This window comes from Halyomorpha halys, unplaced genomic scaffold (genome assembly GCF_000696795.3).
Source record: "Halyomorpha halys isolate HHAL.00 unplaced genomic scaffold, Hhal_1.1 Scaffold431.1, whole genome shotgun sequence".
In the NCBI taxonomy this organism is placed as follows: Eukaryota; Metazoa; Arthropoda; class Insecta; order Hemiptera; family Pentatomidae; genus Halyomorpha; species Halyomorpha halys.
In genome coordinates, this window is record NW_027108145.1 from 129701 (window position 1) to 156378 (window position 26678).

The 26678-nt window shown below is 29.8% G+C and overlaps 1 protein-coding gene across 2 annotated transcripts in view; it reads right to left on the reverse strand.

The window, feature by feature from the left end:
* Window positions 1–2770: 2770 nt before the first annotated feature.
* The window catches only part of TfAP-2 (transcription factor AP-2), a 72206-nt gene continuing 48298 nt past the window's right edge, over window positions 2771–26678 (reverse strand). For both annotated transcript variants that reach the window (XM_014423554.2, XM_067046541.1), the window contains exons 5-11: window positions 24012–24115; window positions 20165–20244; window positions 16739–16857; window positions 11275–11419; window positions 9631–9802; window positions 6745–6823; window positions 2771–4201 (exon numbers count right to left, since the gene is read on the reverse strand). In XM_014423554.2, the coding sequence (XP_014279040.1) occupies window positions 4188–4201; window positions 6745–6823; window positions 9631–9802; window positions 11275–11419; window positions 16739–16857; window positions 20165–20244; window positions 24012–24115 (713 nt within the window). In that variant the 3' untranslated portion in view covers window positions 2771–4187. The remainder of the gene's footprint in view (window positions 4202–6744; window positions 6824–9630; window positions 9803–11274; window positions 11420–16738; window positions 16858–20164; window positions 20245–24011; window positions 24116–26678) is intronic.

Here is a 26678-nt window from a genome sequence, read left to right on the forward strand (position 1 = left end):
AGTGCTAGATGACATGAAATATAATATAAACTATAAAATGGAAAAAAAAAAAGTGAAAATTTTGCTCATTTTTATTAAAGTTTTTGTATAAAATTTACACTTTTTTTTTTCTTAATTTTATACTTCCACCATATTTCACATTATATTTCATTACATATTTTATGCTTACTCACTTTATAATATTTTCAGTTTTAGTATCTTGTTTTTAGCTCTGATAAAGCCTTACAAAGTAGGGTGAAACTTTGGCGCTTAATAAATAATTTTGTACTATTTGAGTTACTTTTTGACCACCAACTGGAACAACTTCTTTCATTAATTAACTATCTTCTAATGTAAAAAACTAAATACAAATAATTGGTCTAGATACTAAAAAACACAAGTAAAACCAATTTACTTAAGTCATTCTCACAAAAGTTGAAAATTTTAGTGCAGTAGTAATTATTCAAAACTCCACAAATAGTATATGTGCAGCAATTATTTTTCTTTGAAAAATACACATTACTTTTTAAAATAGTTGAAGAAAAAGCACTTAATTGGTGGCAAAGCGATGAAAGTACTTTGAATCTCCTGCAACATAAATGCTCTAGTCAACTTGATGGGGATTTTCTAGAAATGTTTATGGTATATAAGTTTAATTTTCTTAATTTAAAGATAGTTTATGTCAGTCCACTTATTTAATTTGTATATAATTTTATTTTCCTATATTCTGTTCAGAGACTTATAAGATGGGTCCTATCTTAAACAAATGAAGAATTAATTATAACCAGATATAGTTTTTGCAATTATTTACACTAAATCTATAGAACTTTAAAATATACCATCTTGAATTAGAATTAATTATTGAATTTGAAGGTTAGGGAAATTGTTTAATTGATCTAAACACAGGGAGCACAACCATTTATCTGTTGGCAGTTCTAAGACAATGCTAACTGAATAGAAATGCGTGGATTCAGCACAAGAGCGCTTTGACTTGTGTAAAAAAAACGACACACAGCGGGTTGGCCTCAATTCTTTTTGGCTTGGCTAACTTGTACCAGCCACAAGCCAAATAATCCATCCACACGCTTGAGCATGCTTATTTTTTTTTTAAAAGGTGTTGAGGCGCTTTTAGAGTTTAAATTGGTTGGCTGAGAAATTGAAAAAAAAACTTGCAGTATAGGACTCCAACCGGAATCTTGGGCCCACGAAATAGTACAAGACCCCAAGAGGAGAAAAAAGGCAGTTATCTCACCCCAATTTCTGATTACTTTAATAAAAACTATGTATAATTAATAGTCAAAATTGATAAGTCTGCCACGTATAGGTCTCAAAAACCATACAACATACAGATGTCTATTAGCACTCTAATTAAATCTAGTTTAATGAGCTATAAAGTAGTTTATGATGTTTATCTTCGTAGGAGTAATAATTTACATGAAATTTGCTAAAATAAATTGATTTATAGTTGTTCCAACAAATTTTCATTTCCCAAATTTATATTCATATGTGAATATCATAAAAACTACTACTCCTACGAAGATAAGTGTCATAAACTTCTTTATAGTAAGTTAAATTTCCTTTATTTTGAGTGTTGGCAGACATATGTGTGTCTTATGGATCTAGAGATATATTTTTTCAAATATCCAACATTTTATACGAACAACTATAAACTAACATTTTGAGAGTTTATTTTGTCAAATATCATAAAAACTACTATTCCTACAAAGATAAACATATTAACTATTTTTTAGTAAATTTAACTAGCTTTAATTTGAGTGCTGGCAGACATCAGTACGTCCAATGGTTTCAGAAATAAAGTTTTTCATAAATCAAATTTATTGTCCGAACAACTATAAATCAATTTATTTTAGCAAATATCATGAAAACTACTATTCCTACGAAGGTAAAGGTCATAAACTTCTTTATAGTCCATTAAACTAGCTTTAAGTTGAGTGCTAATAGACATCTGTACGTCACACAGTTCCTGAGATATAGATTTCTCAAAATAAATTAACTACTAATCTTTCAGTAGATATTTAAGAAATTTTGCTTTTGAAAAAGCTATATCTCGAGAACTATTAGACGTAAATAGCTCTTTTAGGGCTAATATTTCAACAAATTTACTCTTCTTTAAATAATGTTCTCTTAGATTTTCTAGTGTTGTTGGTAGTTTTTAAGATATAGAGCTCCGAATGAAAAATAATTGTTTTTTTAAGGTTTTGAAACAGCCGCCATTTTTTAATCCCCCTACCTATACTTTACAGACTCATCAATTTTGACTAGTAATTATACATAGTTTTTATTGAAGTAATCAAAAATTGGGGTGAGATAACTGCCTTTTTTTCTTCCTGACTCTTGTACTAAAAGAAAAAAAAAGTGATGAAATTGTTTTTAAATCTCTGTAGGATAAGAAGCGAAGAATTCGTCGAATGAAAAGAAAGGTTATTTCCCTCATTAATTCAACTATAATAACTAAAAGTTGTCTACAACACTGACAAGATAATTTACCTTGCTAGTGTCTACATCCAAATTATGTATTTTATAAGCAAATCGGTTGACAAATTTTGATCTATACACCTACCTCTTAGAACACTTTTTAACTCCAAAATATTTTTCTGTAAATAAATAATTATTTATTATTTTGGGCACAGATTTCTGCCATTGAAAAGCAATTGTTTTCTTCATCAGTAGTCTTTGATTTCAGATGTTGAAGAAAAGGATAAAGAAAATATCACTTTGTTCATTGAATATATTTAGAAAATGATTTAAGTATAACAATTTATTTACAAAAAAACAAAACAAAAAAAAATCTGGTTTTTTAATGCAGTTTTATTCGCATTATTCATTGCATTAAATAATAACAAGGCGTTAGAGAGAATAATTCAGAACAGCGTTTGATAAATTGAAATAAATGTGCATATGTGTATTGTATTTTATAAAAATGGTTTCTATGATCGGTTTTGTCTAATTACCGTCATGTAGTTTACAAGAATTTTACTGGTTAGTTGAACACAAATATATCACTTCAATAAAGATAGATAAATATATATCAAAACGCATTCATAATGTAAGAAGTTTGTAATAATTAGAGTTCAATGCACAAAACAAAGCACTTCCTATGTTTTTTTTAACCGCCTTATGTTCATTTCATTGTTCTTTTATTTTACAAAATATTATAATAAAATGAGAGGACAATAAAATTGATAATTAAAAAATGGCGAATTGTTAAAATTTTTTAATGAGATTCAGCAGAAATAAATTTATGCTTTGGTTAGGTTTAATGATAACCTCTGGCTTTTTTCTTTACTCAATAAAATACTGCCTTACTCAGGTGTACTGGATACAAATTAGAGAAAACGAAACTGTTCATCTCAGTTGAGGTTTGGACTCAATTTTGTAATCTCAAACATAAATTAACGTTGGAATGCCATTTACTAAGGCGTATTTTTCAAATATTTAGGCATTCGGCCGTAAAAAATGGAAGCTGATAATTATTGTGAACTGAAGTTTTAGTAGAAGTATCAGGCGACAAAATATCTATAAAAAAAGTACATATATAGGTAGTCAGTTGTTTTCGGAAAGTAGTGAGGAATTTATGTTTACGTTAACATGTAATTTATATTTCTTATAATCTTATTCTCTCTAATTCCTTGTTATTTACAGGGCAACATTTCCTTATATAAACCATTACTGTTTTTCCCTCTTATTTTGAGCTTACTATATAACTATTTAATATATTTACATAATATCAAATAACTCCAAAGTGATTTATCTCGTCGTTCTAGTTTATTACAATTATATATTATATAATTTTTTGTCTTCTTTTAACTTAAATGGTAGATACTCACAGACACACATACACACACACAAACGCACATATTCAATTCATTGGCACATGATTAAGTACATTGAACATAAAATGGCACAAGAGAATTGGCTGTTTGTGGAGATAGTCCACTAAACTTCAATACTGTATATTATTAAACATATCAATCAGTAAAGATTATATTGGTTGACATGTTCACATGAATTGTTTTATATACAATTATAGACATAAGATAAATTATGGATTTACATATTTCCCAACCCCCCTCTTCTACAAAGCACCACATAACGATGGGAACTAAACTGACCAATACATATTTTTGCTAAGCATCGTCCTCAAATGGCCAACTGTGTCGAATGTTGAGGTGGGGTTGGACGTTGTATCATTTCTTCATACCTGTGAACAGGACATATAATATTAATTAATACAAAAGTCTGGAAGTGTTCCTCAAATGAATTCTAAAAATAGAATATTGTTTGATTTAATTGCAACAATTTAAATATAACAATATTCTCATATAGGTGCATATATTCCAAGAAATCGTTGGAAAAAATGCTGTTATTTCGTTCTAATTTTTGATTACTTTAATGAAAACTATAGGGGTATTCATGATCTTTAGTTTAACATGTTAAAGCGTGTTAAATGGAGATATATTACTTCTTTTACCAAGTTAAAACAATATAACATGTAGCATGGCTGAGAGTCTGTTACTAGTTCTGTTAAATGGAGAATGACGTCACGAAACAGACCAGCTGAGCATTTCACCGTTTTATTTGTTGTCGTGTTAGATTACTTACTCTTAGTTTGTGTTTTGGACTTTTTAAAAAATATAATCAGTAGCCAAACTTATGCACTTCTACTTTTCACTTAATTTAGGCATGTTGTAATAAATTACTGTAATCAAAACTTAGAAGTAAACAATAACATGAAGTTTTGGAAAGAAAGGTTATAAAACAAGTTGCTCAGAAAATCCGCTAGGAGCTCTTATGCATTTATCATTTAACATGACTTTAAATAGGGCTGCTCAAAATGCTATATCTATACATTTTACATTTAACACATCATGAATACCCCTTATGTATAGTTACTGTTCAATATTGAGGAGTCTGCCAACCACAGTCAAGGATAATGAGAAATGAGAACTTTACTTATGAAATTTTGTCCGAACAAATAGAAATCAACATAACGAGAAATTATTTTGAATTCATGGAAATATCATGAAAACTTGAGAAATATTGAGAAAACTCCTAGGAAGATAAACGTCATAATTACTGTATAGTAAATTAAACTAGCTTCAGTTTGAGTTCTAATAGACATTTCTGCGTCTAATAATTTTTGAAATATAGTTTTCCCAAAATTCACTACCTACTGATTTTTCGTTATGAAATGTTTCTTTTTTTATAACGTGTATTTCAGAAACTACTTAACAAAAACAGCTTTATCAGTGTCAATATTTTAGCAAATTTACTCCGCTTTAAATTATGTTCTATTAGGTTTTCTTGTATTGTTGGTAGTTTTAACGATATGTAGCTCCGAATGAATGATTCGGACAAAGTCCAATTGTTTTTAAACGCGTAATTTGACCGTTATAGTTTAACCGATTCAAATAATTCTCGGTGATTTGATCTTTTTCTCTTTTAATATTGTTGAAGGTCCACTGTATTCAACTAATGGCATGAAATGGAGATTGAGGTCTATTGTTGAACAAATAGGGAACTCTCGATATTGAAAAAATAAAATAATAATGTTGTCTAGCCAAATTTTTTTGGGTCAATTTCATTCCTAAAATTTACAGTAAAGAAAATTATAACTTTTACGTTTGATGAATAAAGTTTTAGTACATAAATCTATTCATTTTTGAATAATTTAAATTATAATGAGAGAATAATCAAATTATGAGATAAATACTATAATTAGTATTTTCAAATACATCCTCTCGGTAAATGCACATTATATCTAATGATAAATAAAAAAATCAATTTATGAATATATACTGAGACATCTTTATAATTAATTACATTACATCTTTCAATGCTGTAATATTTTTTAAGGTTAAAATTCAGTATTTGCTCATTTTACGTTTGGAATCCAAATATCGCTGTCCCTAAGAATGTGTCGTTTGGGGAGTTAAGAAGAAAAATGCTATACAATTTTATTTGTAATTGTTTAAATACATTTTCAAATGAAAAATCCTCGAGCCTATTTACATATCAGATAACATCAATTATAAAGTGAATTTCAAAACAGATACAAGAAATCTGAACCAATATTATGCAGAGATTTGAAGCAAAATTAATTTATGAAAAATATTTATATTTAACTTTGAAATGAATTTTAATAATAAAAGAAGTAAGAATTTTGACCAAAACATAGTTGAAATAAATAAATAATATGCCTAACCTAAGTGTATGGAAGGTTACAAATATTGTTGTGATAACAAAGTATAATAGTATTAAATCGATTGTAATTAAAAGTTTTAATATTATTGTTAAGAGTGACAAAATTGGCAATTAATTAGACACAAGCTAAGGAAAGCTTATTAAGTAATTTATATGATTCCCTCATATTCTATTGTTTCATAGGATAATTTTGACTGAAATTGATAACCTCGGCCAAATGTTTTTAAATTATTGATGTGAGTGTAAATTTTATTTAAGGTATGCTATTTTATTATTGATAATGTTGTTTGTTAAAACTCGATGTATAATAAAACCTGTGATAGATCGTCCTTGAGGATGGCCGAATAGGCCGAAACGTGGGACTTTTAAAGAAATTGAGTGTTTTGAGACTTAAATTGGATGTAATTTATTTTATTAAAAAAATAATGACTAGTCTCAAAAAACTGAAAAGATTGTATATAAATTCGTTTGTAATATTTATCAGAGAGAAATTGTAAAAGAATCTTATGTGTATTGTTGGCGCTTTATAATTTTACTTACCATCATCTTTTTTCGGATCCATGCTACTTCCACTGGGATAAGCTTTGTCCAACTGCTTCAATGATTCCGACAAATAATTCTAAATGAACAAAGAAAAAAAAGATCATATATAAATATACCGCGAGGTTTCTTGTTATCCGCTTTTCTAAGGCGGATGGGGGTTCCAGAAACAGCATAAATTCATTTAGTCATATAAAATATTAGATAATTCTATCGATTCCAGACGGGAACCGAACTAAGGGCATATATATTATCTTTACGTGTAGTTAAAAAGTTAACTACATGCCCTCCTTCTATGGTATAGAGAGATAAATAGATTTTAAAAAGTTCTTTTAGTACGTAAAGGGTACCAAAATGTCCTTAACCAGACAAGTGGTAAATATTTGGGACATAGTTAAGTATCTTTATGGAATATTCGAAGTTACATAAGGACACTCACAGGATACTGAACTATATTCTATATTTTTAATTTTTTTTTATTATATTATTATATATATTTAATTTCTCGCTATATTTGTCTTGTTAGGACCTTATGAAACTAACTGAACTTGTGCACTTTCGATGGGGTATGGCAACTCCATCAAAATTTTGCTAAGCTCTCCAAAAGATAGATGGGAATCCGGCATGCACAAAATCCTTCAAAATAAGCTAAAATGATCATAATAAGCCCTTTCGCATCTCTAGCTGCAAATTTAAGGAAATCGTACTGGTCACAGAAGCCTCAGCATAAAGCAAATGTCACCAAAATATAAATATTCTAAAAATAATTTGAAAATTAGCTGTATTTCATGAAAACGCCCATATTTTATCTCACAACTGATTGGATAAAAACCCAGATACAGCAACAACCTTCATTGTTGATAACACAACAATAGAATTAGTCCTCTAATTCCTTAAATCAAATAACATGTTATCATACATACGCCATCAAAATAGGTAGTTGGTAACAAAAACTAAAGTTTCAGTGAAACAGGAAAAAAATAAAAAAAAGAAACAGGAATAAAAACGAAAAATGTCGATTGTTTAAGACTACCTCAATTCTTCGAGACAATTCAATAAATTTTGGAATAAATAGGGTAAAATAGCTTTAAAAATAAAACTTTATCATTAAAAAATTACATGAAATTATTACAATTTTAAAAGGACTTATTATTATTTTTATTTATTTAATTAAAATCGTCTCAAGTTCTTGACCTTGTAATATATCGTATTTTAACTCACTTTTAATAGTTTCCATAGAAAAAGGTTTTTATAAAATAATAATAAAAGACCGAAATCGACGAATAAATTTTATTATATTTTTTTAAACATTTAATTTTCATGATTTGACATAAATAGTTGATAACGATCAACAGAATAGAGAAAAAAAACCTTATACCTCGTTGTTTAATAAAAATGGTAACAGGAAATAAAATAAAACCGAAGAAATGACTACAGTGAATATGTGTAAGTATCCTCTGTAGTTTTCAGACAATAGAACTTCTGGTCTTAAATTTTTTACCCTTAATCAAGCATAAATATGCATATGTATTATTTGCATGCTTATTTGTGTATTCGTACAAACAAAATTATTTTTATTTATCAGAAGTCGAAGGCAGAGTGTGTATTAATAAAAGGAAAAAAGCTGGGTTCTTTTCAGTCTGACTTTGACTTCTGTCAAAACAGCCCTGACGAAGTAAATTAAGCCCTGCAACATGGGGCGAAACGTTGGCTCAATTAAAATAGTTATTACTATTTCAGTTTTATTTGACCGCACCCGGACCATATTCCATTTATCAATACACCAATACGCATGCATAAAATTTAAATTAAATATTTATGATTTGACTATTTCATTCTCACTAATTTTCTGTGATTTTTATGTTTATGTGATTAATCTATTTATAGTGTCGGCGTAGTGTGTATTTAAATGTTTTGTGTCAGTTTTGTAGTTTACTGTGTCTTTAATGTTTTTTGTTCTATGGATAGCTTCCAGAAACATTCTGCTTTTCGTGTTATATCTATTATTGTTTTTGTTTTTTTACTACGCCAAAGGAGGCATTTCTGCCATTTTGTTTCGTACAGCCCAGTAAAGTTTAGCTCTGCCGAAGTTTAACTCCCGTCTGTAGTCAAGTCCGCCGTTGCTGCACGTGCAAATATCTATTATTGTGCGATTTTTGAAGTTGAATTTATGCTGTAGCTTAACATTAAATTATGTTGTAGTAAGCCAGTGCAGTGAAATTTATATTTTTGACATTTTTACAGTTAGTGACATGTTGCTTGATTCTGGTTTCTAGTTTTTTGGATGTCTCTCCAATGTGTATTTGCTCACAATTTTCAAAATCTATCTTGTATACCGCGTTTGATTTTTCCATTTTATTTATTTCTCTTTCATTTTGGACAGTTTATGTTGGAAGTTATTGTTATTGTACAAACCAGTTCTAATATTTAAATGATTATATTCTATTAATGTTCTTTTTATTTTAGCAGTTATGCCTCATGTATATTGTAGCTCAAAGATTTTTTATTACTATCATTATTAAATGTTTTGCCTTGTCCTTTTTCACCAATATCATTTTTATTTTCTTTGTAAAATTCAGTGGTTCTTCTCTGACTTGGTGTTTTTGCTTTGTTGTTCTGATCCTTTTTATTTTTCTCAATGTTCTATTTTCATTATTGTTATTGGTTGTATGCTTGTTTATTTTATCGTACCATATTCCATTAATCAATCTTTTAGGACAAAAAATTCTATTAACATGTTATTCCTTCTGTTTTGATCTGTTCTATGTATATATTATCTGTAATGTTAAGTTAGACTGTGTTTTATGTCTCAATAAAAAAATGTTATTAATTTCAAAAGATGTATAAACTTAAAATGAAATTAATATTTTGTTTATAAATGAATACCTGTACTGCTGTGAGAACCGCGACTATAGCCGGAGTTCCAAATCCATGGCTAATGAGGGAGAAATGAGTGAGGCTTCGCTGTATCGAAGGTTCGAGGATTTGTTGAGGCCTGGTGTTGCACAAGGGTGACCTATCCTGGTTTAGCAGCTCTATTAGTTCCTTCATCATCTGCCTAAAATACAATTCAACAAGCCTATTTATCTAACATCATTTTTAGTCAACAAAACAGCTTATAACTGACACTATTTAATCATGAATAAATTCATACATCATCAATTTAGGGAAGTAAATATCGTAAAAAAGAAGATATATATCGAAACGATAATTTTCAAACATATTCAAATTGTAATGCGATGTATTGGGGGAAAATATCGATAGTTCGATATATAGGGCTCCGATATTTATATTTTAAGCAAATATGTATATTTAATATATTGAAACAATAGCTCAAAAGTACCCTCTTCAGGATTGGCTTCACATTTATACGGACGGATCAGCTGAATCAACCGTTAGAAATACTGGACCAGGGGTTTACTCAAAAGATTTCCAATTCAGCATTGCAGTAGACAAGGAAGGTACAATCTTCAAAGGTGGAAAAGCAGCTATCCTCTACGCCTTGAGAACACTGTCAAGAAGGCAAGACCGGAATGCTCTTATCTTCACTGACTCTCAAGCAGATATCCTCTACGCCTTGAGAACACTGTCAAGAAGGCAAGACCGGAGTGCTCTTATCTTCACTGACTCTCAAGCAGATATGCTCTACGCCTTGAGAACACTGTCAAGAAGGCAAGACCGGAATGTTGTTATCTTCACTGACTCTCAAGCAGCTATCCTTGTTTTTAATACCACGCACGAAAGTTAATCAAATGCGGTTTTGGAATGCAGATGCCTACTCCACGACCTGAGACTCCAAGGCACTAATGTGGTCCTACAGTGGATTCTGAGCCATTGCTGGATTTCAGGAAATGAAAAGGCAAATAGTCTGGCCAGGCAGGAGGCAAAATTGCCACAGCCTCTCTATCCAAGATCCTATGACTCAATAAAAAGAATGATAAAAACGATAATTGAGGAGGAAACAAGAACGACACACATGGAAAAGGTGGAAGGGAAACTTTATAGGAGTTTAATACAAAACCCAAGTCCAGCTGACCTCCCAAGAAGAGATGTGGTGGCCTGCTTCCGCCTGACAGCCGGTGTCTATTATCTACAGAATCATCTTCATAGGATAGGCCTGGCTCGGGATCCTAAGTGTGTAATGTGCAACCTAAGAAGAATCGATGGAGACGACCTTGAAACACGTCCTTCTCTGACTGAATTGAGAAAAGAAAACATTTACCATTGAAAAATCGAATTTATATTGCAGTAAGACATCGAATGGTCGAACGACCAGTGACTTCGGCATGAGAAAAAAATATAAAATTTTAATTATTATAATTAATTAAAAAAATTAATATAAAACAAAGCAATTTATCGTAATATTCTTTGTAAATATGAGCTTTTGTAAATCCATTGTTAATATTCAACTTTTGTTATTACAATCAAATTCAACTATTTTGAACTTGGTCAGTTAAATTTTTCAAATCGTTGTTTTGGTATTAATAAAAAAATATGAAAATAAAATCATCCATTTTAAGATATACTTACTTGGCAGAATGTACAAGCTCCTTGCGCCTGTAAGAATCGCTGGGGTCAGAAACGTGCTGCCTCGTCAAATACTCGGCGACCTGCCTGGCCGGGAATTCAGTCTCGCAGACGTAGCCGAAATCCCTGGCCAAATGTATTGCTTCTCCTAATTAACAAATCGATCATGTATTGCTTCTCCTAATTAACAAATCGATCATGTATTAAGTTATTCGAAAAATGCCCGTGGTGAGGAATATTTCATCACTTTATCAACACGAATTTCGTTTCTGCAAATGGTTATCAGATAAACATTTCTTTTTTTGAAAACTAGAAAGATATCAAATTTTACAATAATTTTAAACGAAAATGGGCTCAGTATTACCATTATTTTTCAAGATACTCTCCAAACATAATATATTTTCCGGAAATTGTCTCTGATTTTGTAAAATATTTATTCTGTGAGAACATCTATGTAGAATTTGAAATAAATTTAATTAATTTTCATAGCTACCTACTACAGAATGTTGTGTAATCCCGTTATGTCATGTTCACCACATGTTATTATTATTATATTTAATAATTACTCATTTTGTCTTTTATTACTTTATATTTTATTTCTTTCATTCGAGCATTTTACTTAGTTATGTCATTGGTTACGTAATTTTGTTTGTCTCTCTCTTTCTTTTTTTTTTTTTTTTTTTTTTTACAAAACTAACAACAAAGTGGATAAATGAATGAAAAACTGAAAATTAAATGTAATATTTGCAGTTGCTGGGTGACGCCGCTAGAGCACGCAATAAACATAGTCCAAACGTTGTAGTTACACAGAGATTTTTTTCAGAAAAAAATCATTTTTTATCTACAATATATATGTTTCTAATCGAGGTTATTTCAGGTTCGCCACCGCGTCAGAATCCTTTAGAAAATAGAGAAAAAAGTCAACATTTTGAATTTTTTTTCAGTCGCTTATAACTTGAAAACTACGTATTGTAATATCCTATACAAAATTAAAGCAGAAACAAATCTTAAACAAACTGTGTGTATTAAGTTTGATTTATGGCCGATGAATGACGTCGCTAGAACACAACTAAGTTCAAACGTTTAACTGTTTTCTGAAAATAAATTATTTTGTCACTACTTTTTTTTTCATAACTTTAATTTAAAATGGTTATTATTAGATTATTGTATTTATTATTATTTTATTTTTATACAAGATCGGCCTGGTGGGCCTTACATGGTTGATATAACTTATATTATATATATTTTTTAACAGTTGACTATGAGGGGGTATAGTCATACAAATGACACCCCTAACTATATACAATGTTCTTATTAAAAGAAAAAAAATAATAAAATAAATATATAAGAATAATGCTTCTTAATAAAAGAGGAAAGAAAAATTAATAACAAAAAATAATGATATTGGTACACTTAAATAAAACAAACAATTGTCTTCTAATAGTAAAAATATTAGATTAAAATATCCATATTTATTTATTCCTTTTGGATTATATAACTTTATATTTGATTTCGTCAATCCTGTTATTTTAATTACCCACATATATGTTTTATTTCAAACTTTTTTTCTCACTTTATTTTAAATAATTTTCATTCTGTTCATATATTTACTAACTAGATTTTCATAAGTATTTTATTATTTGTTCTTTTCTCTAATTTAACTTTATTATTACTTTTTTCACACCGCCTTTATTTTGTTTTAATACTTGGACTATTCATTTCTTTTAACACTATTTGTGTATCCATAACGTTAGTTGTTTTATTATTTTCTAATGATCACTTTATCAACATTAGACTAACTTAAACCTATGCAAGGTTAGCAATCCTATCTTAAATAAAAAATCCAAATTAAAATTAGAAAAAAACTGTTTTTATTTTTTAAACAATTCTCAGGCCACTGCTGAAGTACGGCTGTGAAGTTTGGGAAGCGGCATCCTTTACGAAAAGAAAAAAAAATACAATCTCTTGAAAATAAATTCCTAAGAATTGTAGTGGATGCTCCTTGGTTCATAAGAAATATATCCCTATTGCATCGGGAACTACAAATGGAGTCGATATGAATTACTTAAAAAAAAAAGTTCATGAAGTTCCACACCCATTTACCAACAGTTAAAGGAGTAGTGACCTACTTGGGAAACCCAACCACAACCCGAAGACTGAAGCCCAGGCTGCTGCAAGATATTTGTTATATATTCTATATTTATTAATTCTATTATTCACACTACTTATTATTTTTTTTCTCTCTCCGTCTTTTTTTTCAAATTGACTTATTTTTTTATTTATTAGAGGGCAATTGCTTAGTTTACGAATATCGTTATTTTTGTTATTAATTAAACTTTTCTCTTTTATTAAGAAGCATTATTTTTATCTATTCATTTTATCTTATTAATTTTTTTAAAATAATTTATTAATTGTTATTTACAACTGTATAACATATATACAAGAAGTAAATTTGCTGACAGGTGAGATAGTGACATGATACAAACATGTGAAGAATCTACCCATTGATAGAACTCCAATAACATTTCTAGAGGAGAAAATCCCGAGGCCATCTTATTTTCAGACGCCAAGGAGGATTATTAGGTAATGAAGGAGAAGCCAGGTTAGAAACAAGTGGATTTGGGTGGTTGGGAAGTTTTCCATGGAAGGAATGGTATCTGGTTTTGGCCAAATCGGCAACATATGGGACATTGAGGTCATGATGGATGATTTGATTTGTGACAAAGTAATGAGCGTTAAGGATTTTGGACTGTAAGGATTGGATTCGGGAGGAATTTGATGGTTTAGTGGAGTCCCAAAGCTCAACTCCTCCAATAGGCCTTATAATAGTCATGTAGATCAGTCTTTTGTAATGGATTGGCAATTTAGACCGTTTGTCTAGTAAATGTTGTAATAGTCGAAATCGATGAGTAGCTTCCTATATTTTCAGTCTTGTATGAGCATTCCATGTCAGTCGTTTGTCGAGATGTCTTATTTTAAAAAAATTATAATGTTGTATATAGTTAGGGGTGTCATTTGTACGAGACTATACCCCACTCAAAATCAATTGTTAAAACAAAAAAATATTTAGCGGTTCCATCAACGTTGTCAGGCACATCAGGCCGATCTGGTATTAAATAAAAAAAAATTAAATTATTCAGTAATTCCTCTCGTTCATTATGTTTTTTTTGTTTTTAGCCCTGGTGAATGTTTGAAATTGTGGTGACCACACCCTCTTCATATATATTATTTTTCTATTGAAATCAATCTTAGAGGTCAATGATAATTCATAAATTATCTTCTCCATATAATGAATGTATTTATGGAAATATATATTTAAAAACTTAAATTATATATTTAAGCCACGAGGGCGGACACTGAAATGGGAAAACGGTGAGCTTCTGACACGGGAAGTACAAAGAGAAGCAGGATTAATTAACATAGAGCTACCTCATTGCCTCCAGCTATTGTTTGCTCCAGGGCAAAAAAGACAACCAATTCCCTTTGTACGGGCCAATCCATTGAGTATTGTCACAGTTATTGTTTGACACAGAGCCTCTTCCAATTACCCCAACTCATTGCTTTGCCGCTTTTTAATACTCCTTTTCCAACATTCTTGTATCTAATGTACAGATCATTATTCCTCTTATTCCGGTCAACAAGGAGCCCCCCCCCAAAAAAAAAACAAACAAAAAAAACATAAACATAGAAGTATTTCTGAACTGTTCCCTATGTCTTTTGGTGTATTGAATCAAAATTTTATATTTGACATCTGATCAACCTTCACGAAAATAGAAAAATCCAACATTTTGCATTTTTTTTCAGTGTTCGCCTATGACTAGAAAAATAAGCATTTTTAAGATAAGCGTTACAAAATTAAAATAGACAAAATTTACAAAAAAATGAATAAATGAAAATCAAATGTAATACTTTCAGTTGATGGGTAATGCCGCTAGACCGCATTATAAACAAACGTCGAAGTTTTTCTCAACAATAGTGCTAAAAGCCCGAATTCCAGGTTCGCCACCTCAGATTCCGCCAAAAATAGAATAAAAAAGTCAACAATTAAAATTTTTTTTTCAGTCGCTTGCAACTATAAAACTTAAGTATTTTTCGAAGATAAATGTCCTATACAAAATTAAAGCAGAAAAAAATTTCAACAAACTGTGTATATTAAATTTAATTTACGGCCGATATATCACGTCGCCAGAACGCGCTATAAACATAGTCCAAACGTCTGTTTTCAGAAAAAAAAAATTTATCAACAATATACATATTTTTTGGAATGCTAAATCCGAAATTTAGGTTCGTCTTCTCACCAGCTGACTCCACAATAAAAATTGGAAAAGAAGCTTTCTTCAGATTTTCGCTTATAACTAAAAAAATAAGCATTTTTCATTATCAAAATTGAATTTAAAGTTAGACCCGACAAAATTTATATATTATATTTCATTTTTGACCAAACTGAAACACTGCCTTGATCAAGCCTGTTAGAAGTGGTATTTTTGGGTTTTTCGCAGAAAACCGAAAAGTGGCCTTTGTGAAGAGTGTCTCATTTGGCCAAAAATGAAAATGTAACTTTTTTTTTCTAATTACGTTGTGAAGCCGGCGGCCAGTGAGGTAGTAAACTTACGGACTCAACATCTAAATAAAGAAAAAAATTGGAGTTTTTGAGGAAAAAAACTTCTATTTTTCTTTTTTCTAAAACTTCTACATGTGGATTATTCTTTTAACCTTAAATGAATGGATTGTTTATAAAGTTAATGAACTTATTTGGTAAACCCAATAAACTAATCTATGAGCTACTTAAAGATCGCAAGTAATGGATTTTGAATACATAAATGTAATTTATTTTGTTTTCTTATTAAGTTTTAATTTGTTTATTTCAGAGTTGTGGATGACATCAACGTATAGTCCGTTATTGAGTATAGCCCGGGAAAACGATCAAGCGAATAATTTATTTACTAAATTTCTCACAATTCAAGCTAAAATACTTTTTGATCTAGGTCAAGTCTACACCCTGTTGTGATTTTCAAAATCATTCCTAGAAATGACTATAGGTGTCTTTATGTTTTTTTCTAGGTGTATATATATTTTTAATTTAAGTGAATTTCTTGTTTTTTGGGTTTTTTTTTTCGGCCTTTGCGGTGAAAAGGTAACCTGGTAACTTAGATTTCTACGTCTATGATTCTTCAAAATATCTGGCCGTCTATGTTGTATTCTGTGGTCCTTAATTATTTTGATTATCATAGACCGTTATTAGATTTTACACACTATCAATGCATAGGATGTTTTTCCTAAATTATTTTTTATTTCATTCTGGCACTTGAAAAACTGCATATATCTTAATGATAAAAGTATAAAAGGTGGACTTTATTGTCTATGCCTTTTCACGTCATAAGACTGCCTGAGGTTGGCCATTGCACTTAATAATTTAACTGTAAATAAGAAAAAATAAGCTAATCATATTGTGTTAATGTACACTTACCCTCGACTAATGATGTTAAGAGTGTAACATTGGCAGCTTTCCTTCTGCCGGCAGGCAAGTTGAGACCGATGTTTTCGAGTTTTTCTCTCAGCAGCCTTCCTCCATTCTTAGATTTGGCCCTGGAAAAATATGAAATAATTGTTTCTAATAAGTCTGTTTCATTCTTAAAGGGGGGATAAAAACTAATGTTACTAATTTGTAGTGAAAAGAAACCTATAGAATAGCATGTCAGGTTTATTTATTTATTTTTATTATTCCTCAAGCCCCAGAGCAGAAATGTAAAGATTCATTTCTTAGGATCACTAAGAAATAAATATTGACTGTCCCTGATGGGAATCGAACTTACAACCTTCTGAACCAAACATCAGATACTTTCCTTTACTATATATTCCACCAATAGGTAGGTGAAAGTAAAAATTTATACCATTTTTTTTTTTTTTTTTTTTTTTTTTTTTTTGTGGTCGAGGCTCTCACACTTCATGTGGTCGATTTTGATTTCAAAATTTTGTTTCTGCGAAGTGTCTGCTGTGTGCATTCCTCTTCATCAATTTTATATTGCTTATGTCAGTAGACATTGTGATTAAAAATTATAATATAATCGATAAAAGAGGAATAAGTAAATATAAATACGGAAATGAGGGAAACGGAATATATGTGTTAAAACAAAATTATATGAATATTAAAGAATTGTCAATAATATGTTTTGAGTTATTATTAGGAAGAGAAAGGATTATTTTGTTTGTGTACTTAAAGAAATTAACCTATCATGGTTCATAGTGCGGTAAATAGTATTTATTTTCAGCAAAACGTCTTATCTCTCGATTTGAGTATTAGGACTTTGTTTACATATCTTGTTTAATATGAACAAAACAAAGCCAGTATACGTTCGGTAGCGAATGAGTGTGTATGTGCTATCCGGTGTACGCTGTGTGTTTGTGTTGAACTTCACTGAAGGTTACTGTGAGTAGTACTAAAGTAATAATCAATAAAATAATATGACAGTTATTATAATCATTTCGAATTTGTTAACATTAATAGATTAAACATAATAAACCTTATAATACAATGCATATTTAGCTTCATTTATCTCAGAAACAATATTATTTTATTTATGTTAAAATATTTTATTATAGAAGGTTAATTACTGAATGAGTATTTTACTTGATATTTTTTTAAAAAAAATTGTTATAAAAATACTCCTAGTCAATTTTGTTTGACCGAACATAATTGATTTGGAAATGCAACTGAACAAGGTACACTAGGTACCTATAGCAGAGGGCAAAAAAAATATATATATATATATATCCTAGTTTGTCACACCATACCAAGCTATTTCGTACTAGATATGTGTTAAAATACATCAATTTTATACTTTGTGATGCCGTACAGTAACTAACAAACTTAGATAAGCACAAAGTAACAGATACATTCAGTTACTGTGTACGATCTTGAAATTTATATTTACTTTTATCACATTCTGTCATTTATGTATTTACTTGTATTTTTTTGTCTTCCAGAAAACCTCCATTTTCTCATCAACATCTCAACTCTTGCACTCGTGTAGTGTTGTTTGAACCTTGTACCTTGTTGTATTATTAATTCTGTACTTTGTACTGGCGTCTCCTTCTAATTCTATTACTTTATCGATTTTATGGAGAATCACACATAAAAAGTATAAATCACTCAACATATTCTTCATTAAGAATTATTTAAAAAACAATTAATACTATTGAGCTGTGAGCCGTGACAGATAATAATTTTGAAATCTTTTATCCAGTTTAATATTAAATTATAAAACTCCGTTATTAATTTTTAAGCAATAATAATAATATAGTTAGGGTAATTTAATGAATAATTAACTAATAAAAAGTTGGTTCAAAATCCAAATTATTTGTCCGAAATTCTGAAACTTACTGCTATTATTTTTTTTGTATTTCTTAATCCGAAGTAAATATTCAAAACATATACAAGCACATCTTAAAAAAATATTTCCGAAATTCGTAGTATTAATGAATGTTATGGACAAATAAAAAAACAAACAATATTTTTCGTGTATATGTTTAATTTGGAGGGGGGGATATTGAAACAAAAATATTCACACTATTTTAATAATAAATTGTATAATAAGTAGCTAGCTGCTCAAGAAAGGAAATAATTTTATCGTTCGATGTAATTTTATTTTATTTTTTTGTTTTTTTTGTTTTGTTTTTTAATATGAGAAAGTGACATTCCCTTGCGGTACCCACTTAGGGAATCACTGCTTTACGGCACACGTTTAGAGCTGAAAGTAACTTATAATATATATATATAATAAGTAAATTTGAATAATATTGCGTACGTATATTAAATCATTATCATTTACATAAAATATAAAGCTATTAATCATATTATATACTTCGATCATATACTAGAAAGGCATAATATATGATATATTCTTATAATAATAATTACTATATATATATTCATTTGTACTTGTATGCCCGCTGTTTACCGGACTTTTAAGAATATTTCTTTCTTTTTTTTCTTGCTCCCACATTTATTTTATCCATTGTAATATATATTCCGATTTCTTTTGCATCAATCGTATTACATATATCTTTTTATTTCACACATATCATTATATTGATTTAAATCGTTTTAATTTTTTTTTAAACATTACTTATATAGTTTTTTATTTTAATTCAATTACTCACCATTTATATTTTATTTTTTTATCATATATTTTGCATTATTTTTACCTCTACAATATTATATCTTATCTTCTATTAATATCTACTTGATTTATTGTTATGTATATTTCCAAGTTTGTTTGTTATTATTTTTTAAATTTTATGTTCTCTACATCAAGGTTATCTCGTTTGGTTTTTTAGCACTGATGAAGGCCTGATATTTAGGTCGAAACGTCACCACAAATAAATTCTGTTTATTTGTGTATCTTTGCTGACCGCACCCCTGACCAATTTCTGCTCATAATAAATATATTCAGTGATAAGTACTAAGTATAAAGGAATTGTTTTTTTTCTAGTTTGTCACCTGCCTTTATAATTTTATTTCGTTTCTTTTTGACTTTTGTTCTTAAATAAAATGGGACCTAACACATAGTTTAACTATCATTGTCATGTATATAAAATCGAGTGTTTTTGTATAAACTTTAAGAAAGCAAGGGAAATGCCATTCCGTTTTAATATCTCATACCTTAGTCGGAAATAAAATGATTTATATCGGGATCCGGTTCAGAGTTGTTTTCGATAATTCGTGACGGAACGGAAATTCAACTCATTAGGACTGTTCCATCTCCGCCCGGGGACGGAAGAGATGAGCCCTTACTATAATACTGGGTAATGTCATTTTGGGATCGGCTCTCTTCAGCGATCACCTTCAAGATGAAATTGTTTTCTGTTTTATCTCACTCTTGCAACAACTAACCTTCTAAGGACGCCGCCGAGGAGGGATGCATTGAGACATTCTGGTGGCGCTAGACGTCTCTGTACTTCGGCAACCGTCACCTGGAACAAATAATCATGACATATTTCTAGTACCTGTAGAGGTGAGCAATAATGTGTAAAAAAAAAGTTTAAAGTATATCTTCTACAGGAATATTTTTATCTAATTTTCAAATCTAATTAAGAACTTGTGAATGAAAAACAGTTTTCTATCTTCAGGTCTCTAAAACAAATTCTGAAATACATACCATGCATAAAACAATCACCTAATTAAACATCCAGATATAACTATATTATGGGAAGATTATTGATTGACCGTGTGTAAAGATGAAAGGAATATGGTCCGGGTGCGGTCAAAAAAGAACAAAAAAATAGTAATGGAAGATTATTGATTGACCGTGTGTAAAGATGAAAGGAATATGGTCCGGGTGCGGTCAAAAAAACTCAAATAGTAGAATTATACTATTTTATTGAGCCAACGTTTCGCCCCACGTTTTACAACCTTTAATTTTTCTTATTATATCTTACTTTTTTACATTTTATACCCCTGTTATTTTACACTTATGTTTTTTTTTTCTCTTCTTTTTTTTTTCTTTTGTAACTATGTGTTTGTATCTTTTTTAGCCCTGACGAAGCCCTGCAACGTGTGGCGAAACGTTGGCTCAATAAAATAGTATAATTCTACTATTTGAGTTTTTTTGACCGCATCCGGACCATATTCCTTTCATAACTATATTATGTTTCTCCTAATTAGTCTAGTATTGCTAATAACAACATATTATTGCCACAATATGCATTGCTGTATTTGCTTGATGATACAAATACCTTCATGGACTGGTTATCTTTATCATTGATAACAAATGGATTAAAGCCAATCCAAATTTTCCTACCTCTATTACTCAAAAGATGACTAATTTAATAACATTTTTAAATATATTTTTTTATGTTTTTATAGATTTTGTAGTTTTTCATCTATTCCTTGCTTATGTTTTTACTGTTTATTACAATCAAAAATGTTACTCTTAGGTCAATATCTTTTCTTTCTCGTCTGCTCATTAAATTTGTCAAAATTACTATTTAATACATTTTTCTACTTAAAATTGGTTTTAAAGTTTTTCTCCAATTACTATCAGTGTAAGGAACTAATTACTGACACTGTTCAAACTTCAGAATAATTGTATTTCAAAAATTAAAATAGATATATTTCCAAATCACAAAATACAGCTGCACAAGTTAGTAATTCATCTCCATCATCACTAGTTATCAAAGTGAAAACTGTTTAAATTCGTAAATATGCATAAAATGTGGAGTGGCTTTACCCCTCTTCGTTGTAAATATTTTCTTGGTTCCTTCCTCTACCAAGTTATAAGTTAAGCCGTCCATCGTACATCTCTTATTTCCTTCAATTTACTCAGTGCATTCCCGCTCACGGCGTTCAGACTTATATGCAACTGCCAATTGAACTGCAGCCTTTGGTAGATCTTTTCTCATCCCTATGGAATTCTATTCCCTCCTTCATTCATAGTTCTAATACCCTTCCAACCTTCAAATCCCGTAACTTCGACCACCTTCTGTCCACCCAATTCCGGAAGAATTGAAAGTTTCAAACAAGGTTAATATATTTTCTGTACTTGTTGTTTCAGATTTTCGTTTATTCTTGTAAATATGTATATTAGCAAAAATTTTATCTTTCCACTTATTATTTTTAGTTTAATTATATTTGATTTTATCATTTTTTTTTCTCCATTACTTATTATCAGAGGTGTTTGTCATCTTATGTTTTATGATATGATATATGGTTTTACTTTATTTGTTCTATTCTTATTTAATATATTCTGTTAATTATTGTTATTCATGTTCATCTTTTTAAATTCATTATTTTATTATATTTTATGACGTTTTATAATTTCATTTTTATTTTGTATTTCACTCTTAGGCTCTAAAGCCTAATTCTGACGCCTGTATATTATTATAAAGGGATCAATTCCAGAATAAATAAAGAATATTATTAGTATTATTTCTAATGGTTGTTTAAACAAGATTTTTTTGTTGCGAAGAACCAATGGCTTTGGTAACTGTTTAATTGTATTATTCTGTTCTATTGTTACGATATTTTCTTTGAATTCAAAAACATTTTTCATATAATTACAGGCAATCATATATCTTTAGCTATATTTTCATCTGCAATTTTCAGTTCCACCCGGATCTTCTTTTTAGTGGATACAAATACGGCGATATAATCATTCTCTCTTTCTGTTGGGTTTTCAACCAGAACTTTGTCTTTCTTGATCTATTATCGATTCTTCTCTGTCTCCAACTAGTTGTTACCAAGGACCTACATGTTAAATTCTCGCCTATCCGAACTTTGATAGAAGGTTGTCGGTTCATGAAAGATTGTAACCACTTTTTCCCAGGCCGATCATCTGTGAATGGTGTAGGTCTTGTTAGTTCCTTCTACACTAGATGCTGAACACTATTTTACGCCAGGGCAGGTAATCCTGCTGAGTACATCTCATAGACCCATTGAATAATGATATTTTCTATAAGGAAGACTATAACAATGAAAAAAATATATAATTCCATGACATCATATTCCGATATAATTAATTTACAAGTAATTATGTATAATTTACGATAGATATTTCACTTACATTTTATTTTTTTGTATATTTGTCAAAACTTAAATACATTTTTAAATTGAGTAAAAAAATGACGACTTTAAAAAAAAAAACTCTTGCCAAACTCCAAAAATCCACAACTATTTATTATATATTTTTTTGTTAACTAAAACTAGAGAAATAAGAAATCCTTATCCTGGAAGGTCCAATTAAAAGAAAATGTACAGTTAAAATAAAACAAATTTAACCACTTTCAACTAATTTTGAGACCACCAAATAAAGATAAGCAAGTTTATACAATATCTACTATATAAATAAATATAAAATTAGTAACCAAAATAAAACAAATTCTTATTCGAAATTAAAAATAATCAAAGTACAAAAGTCAAATAATCAATTCATGTTCATATGCACTGACATATATAAATATATTTATATATCCATATTTATATACAGATACAAGTACACACTCATGCACTTGCCAAAAATAACAAGACACATATGTATGTAAACCGTGGAGCGTCTGTAGAGTACAGTAGACTTTCACTAATCCAAACCCATGGTTTTAAACGTAAGTTTTTAAAAGTTGAAACTTGAGAGGTTTAGCGTGGCCTAATCTGAGACTTCTGTGGCAAATATAAACAAAATCGTGTGGGTTTCTTGGAGACTAGTCGTGTACGTAAGGAAAACGGATTTTAGTCTTCAATTTTTAAAGCTTATAAGCCATAAATGCTCAAATTTTTGTTTTTTTGTCTATTATTTTTCTTCCTTGCACCGTATTACGTTTCCAACAGAACACTACACCATGACCTTCAACCTCAAAATTCCATATAAACCTTTCCCACTAGCCTAATCCTTTGGTTCAAACCTTTTCTAGTTCCGCCCATCCCTACAGCCCACCTAGAAGGTTGAAAGGGCAGTGGCCAAGAGACTTATTATAAAATAAAAATGGACAATTGGAGTTCTGGCAATGGTCAGATTCTCCACTCAAGTTGAGTGTTTGCGGCTTTAGCGCACTTGCTCAGCCTCCACTGGCTACGTGGGTGCTAGAGTGGGCTCAGGGATCCTCAGGTCGATTAAGTAAATTATTTTTTTTCCTACGGGAGTCTACCAAATTGGTCTGGTATTCTTCCTAGTATGTACTATACTCTCACAGGCACTAAAAGGATTAAAACAAAAGAAAAGGTAAATTCATTAATTTCATTAGCTCACCTTGTATTTTGAAGTGGAACTGAGAAGGCTGAGCCTCCCAGGCACAGAGCAGAAGATGTCTGAAGGAGATGCGTTCATCCCTTTGTCGCACCGCGGTTTGAGACCTGAAAATATAACGAACTTTAGATTATCTTTATATCCAGATAGACAAATGGTTGCGTGTTTAAGGTATATAGTTGACTAGGTTAAAAATATGTTGGGTGGTTATAGATTTAATAGGTAAGTAGACCAAGTCCAATGAAGTATTTAGTAATTTTCAATTAATGATTCACCATTTAACAAAAGGCTTCGTTATTTGTAAAATTTATAGAAATAAATAAAGATATCTAAAGTTCAAAGGAAAAAATGATACAGTTTACTATTTTAATTTTTAGATTTATTGATGGTAATTTTAACAGATCATATGCCATACTGTTTTAAATTTATTATACTAATATGTGACTTCCATACTTTTAACCCTTTATTGTGGAAAATTTGATGGATTTAAGTATATAATTCAATTTTGCAGAGATATCGTCTATTATGTTTAGATCTGCGAACTGTGAGGCTTTGGAACAGTAGTAATTGATCGAATATATATTTTTTTTGTTTTCCTTACGATTCATAGAGTTATCAATACCCAGCCAAAGACTAATACAAATGATGACGTAGGATTTCCAGTGAGTCTAGAATAGTTTCCCAACCCCTCCAGAAAATTAATTGTATGAGAGATGGTTACTCTACTTCCGAACTTAATCCCTTTCACAGAAAATTTCCTTTAGTTTAATTCCTCTTTATGCTCATCCTGTAAGTAAGGAATACATTTTTTATAAATGTCCTTTTTCTCTTCCTGTAGCTTTAGACTGTTATTATGATCATTCGTTTTGAATTTTATCGTGGAATCCATTATTAATGGTTCCTTTTCAGTTGAACTAAACTTTGTAGAGCCTTGTGTATCTACGTAATATACTTTTTGGAAACGAATAATTTTTCTTCTCCAGCAGTTCGGTTTTTTTCTTCTTTTTATTGTTGTGCCGATGAGTTACGAGGATCATGTTGTTAGAACATTTTCTCAACTGAGCTGTTTAGTTAATTACATTTTTAATTATTTTTTCTCCAACTATTCTAAAAAAGTTAAAAAGGTACATTTATCGTAATAATCGTAAGGTTCAATATTTTTTATGTTCAATTTTTAGACCTCTGCTTAGATAAAAAAATATATATATTTTTTTTACTTTATTTAGTTTATTCACAACTGTAGAAGTATTTTTACAACCAGCGAATGAGATGGAGAGAGAGAAAAAAAATAATAATAAAAAAAAAATGTCATGAAGGCATGAAGGTTAAGGTCATCCAATGATGCCTCTCCATTAAAATTGAAATTTAAAAATCAATTTAAGAGGTCCCTATTCCAGCTCCTTCGTAAACGTCGTCTCGTATTAAAATAAGAATTAAAATATTGTAAAATCAATTGTACTTTTTATTATAAGTTGTATATTTATTATGACTGACAAAAATACTTTCTTATTACTGACTCTAAATTATTATTCATTATACCTTAATTTTTAACTTGACGATTTAGATAGATCATTTCTTAAAAAACTCTCTTAGCTCCTAATAAAATTTTTATAGGCATAAAATTGACCTTGAGTACAATTCATTGTGGACAATTTAATTTGCCTCTAGAATCTGAAGATTTTTTTATTTAATTTTCCACAAAAAAAAAATATTATAACCATAAGTCATCTATCTGGTTTATCTGACATTGATAAATACTTCATAGAAATTGACATTAAAAGTGAAATAGTGGTTAATTTTAATTTAAGTTTACATTGTAAATAATTCACGAACGATTCAGATTCTGAATAAAAAAAGAACCTCAGCTCATATGTATGTTTGTATTTTTGTTTACAAGTTGATTAAAATTATAATATTAATTTATTTTATATGTATATACATTCTTAAAAAAATTATACTTAAATTTTCTGAAGTGAGATTATGTTGATGTAAATTTCAATGTATAATATTTATTTTGTTTTGACATCATTTCAGTTTATAACATACTCAGAAAATTACGAGACTATTTCTAGTAAAACGAGTAATAGAGAAATAAAATGGGCTATCTCTGGATTCGGAAGTTGTCCTGTATTTTCTCAAAAATTGCAATCAAAAAAGGATATTTGAACTTTCGCCTAGAAATTGATAATTTATTTGACTTCTCGATTTTATAGAAGAAATATTGAAATCGAAATTTCATCTAAAGAATCTCATTTGTTTTATTATAAGTAATCCGTGCCTCAAAAGATTTCAAATTCTACAGTTCCTGTCTGCAGCCGAATCGCCAGACCAAACTTAAAAAAAATTTAAACTCGTGCTTGATTCGTCAATAGTAGATTTGATTTACATTTGAATATAAAAAAGAGATGTGAGGTACTATTGAGGAATAAGTTAGTTACAGTATGGGGCGTAGAGGATGGGAAATCGAAGTCTGTCTCGGCTTCCGTTCACTCGAGGGGGTATTTTCCCCTGGGGCTCTTCCGATTGGCTAACGGCGATCGATTCTCTCCCTCTCATTGGTCGGATTCAACCAATATGGCCAATATGTCCGTTATCGATAATTGAACCGCAACCCGAATCACATGCTACTTCGGAAAATTTTAGGGTAGAGTAATTTAATTAGAGGGTGGA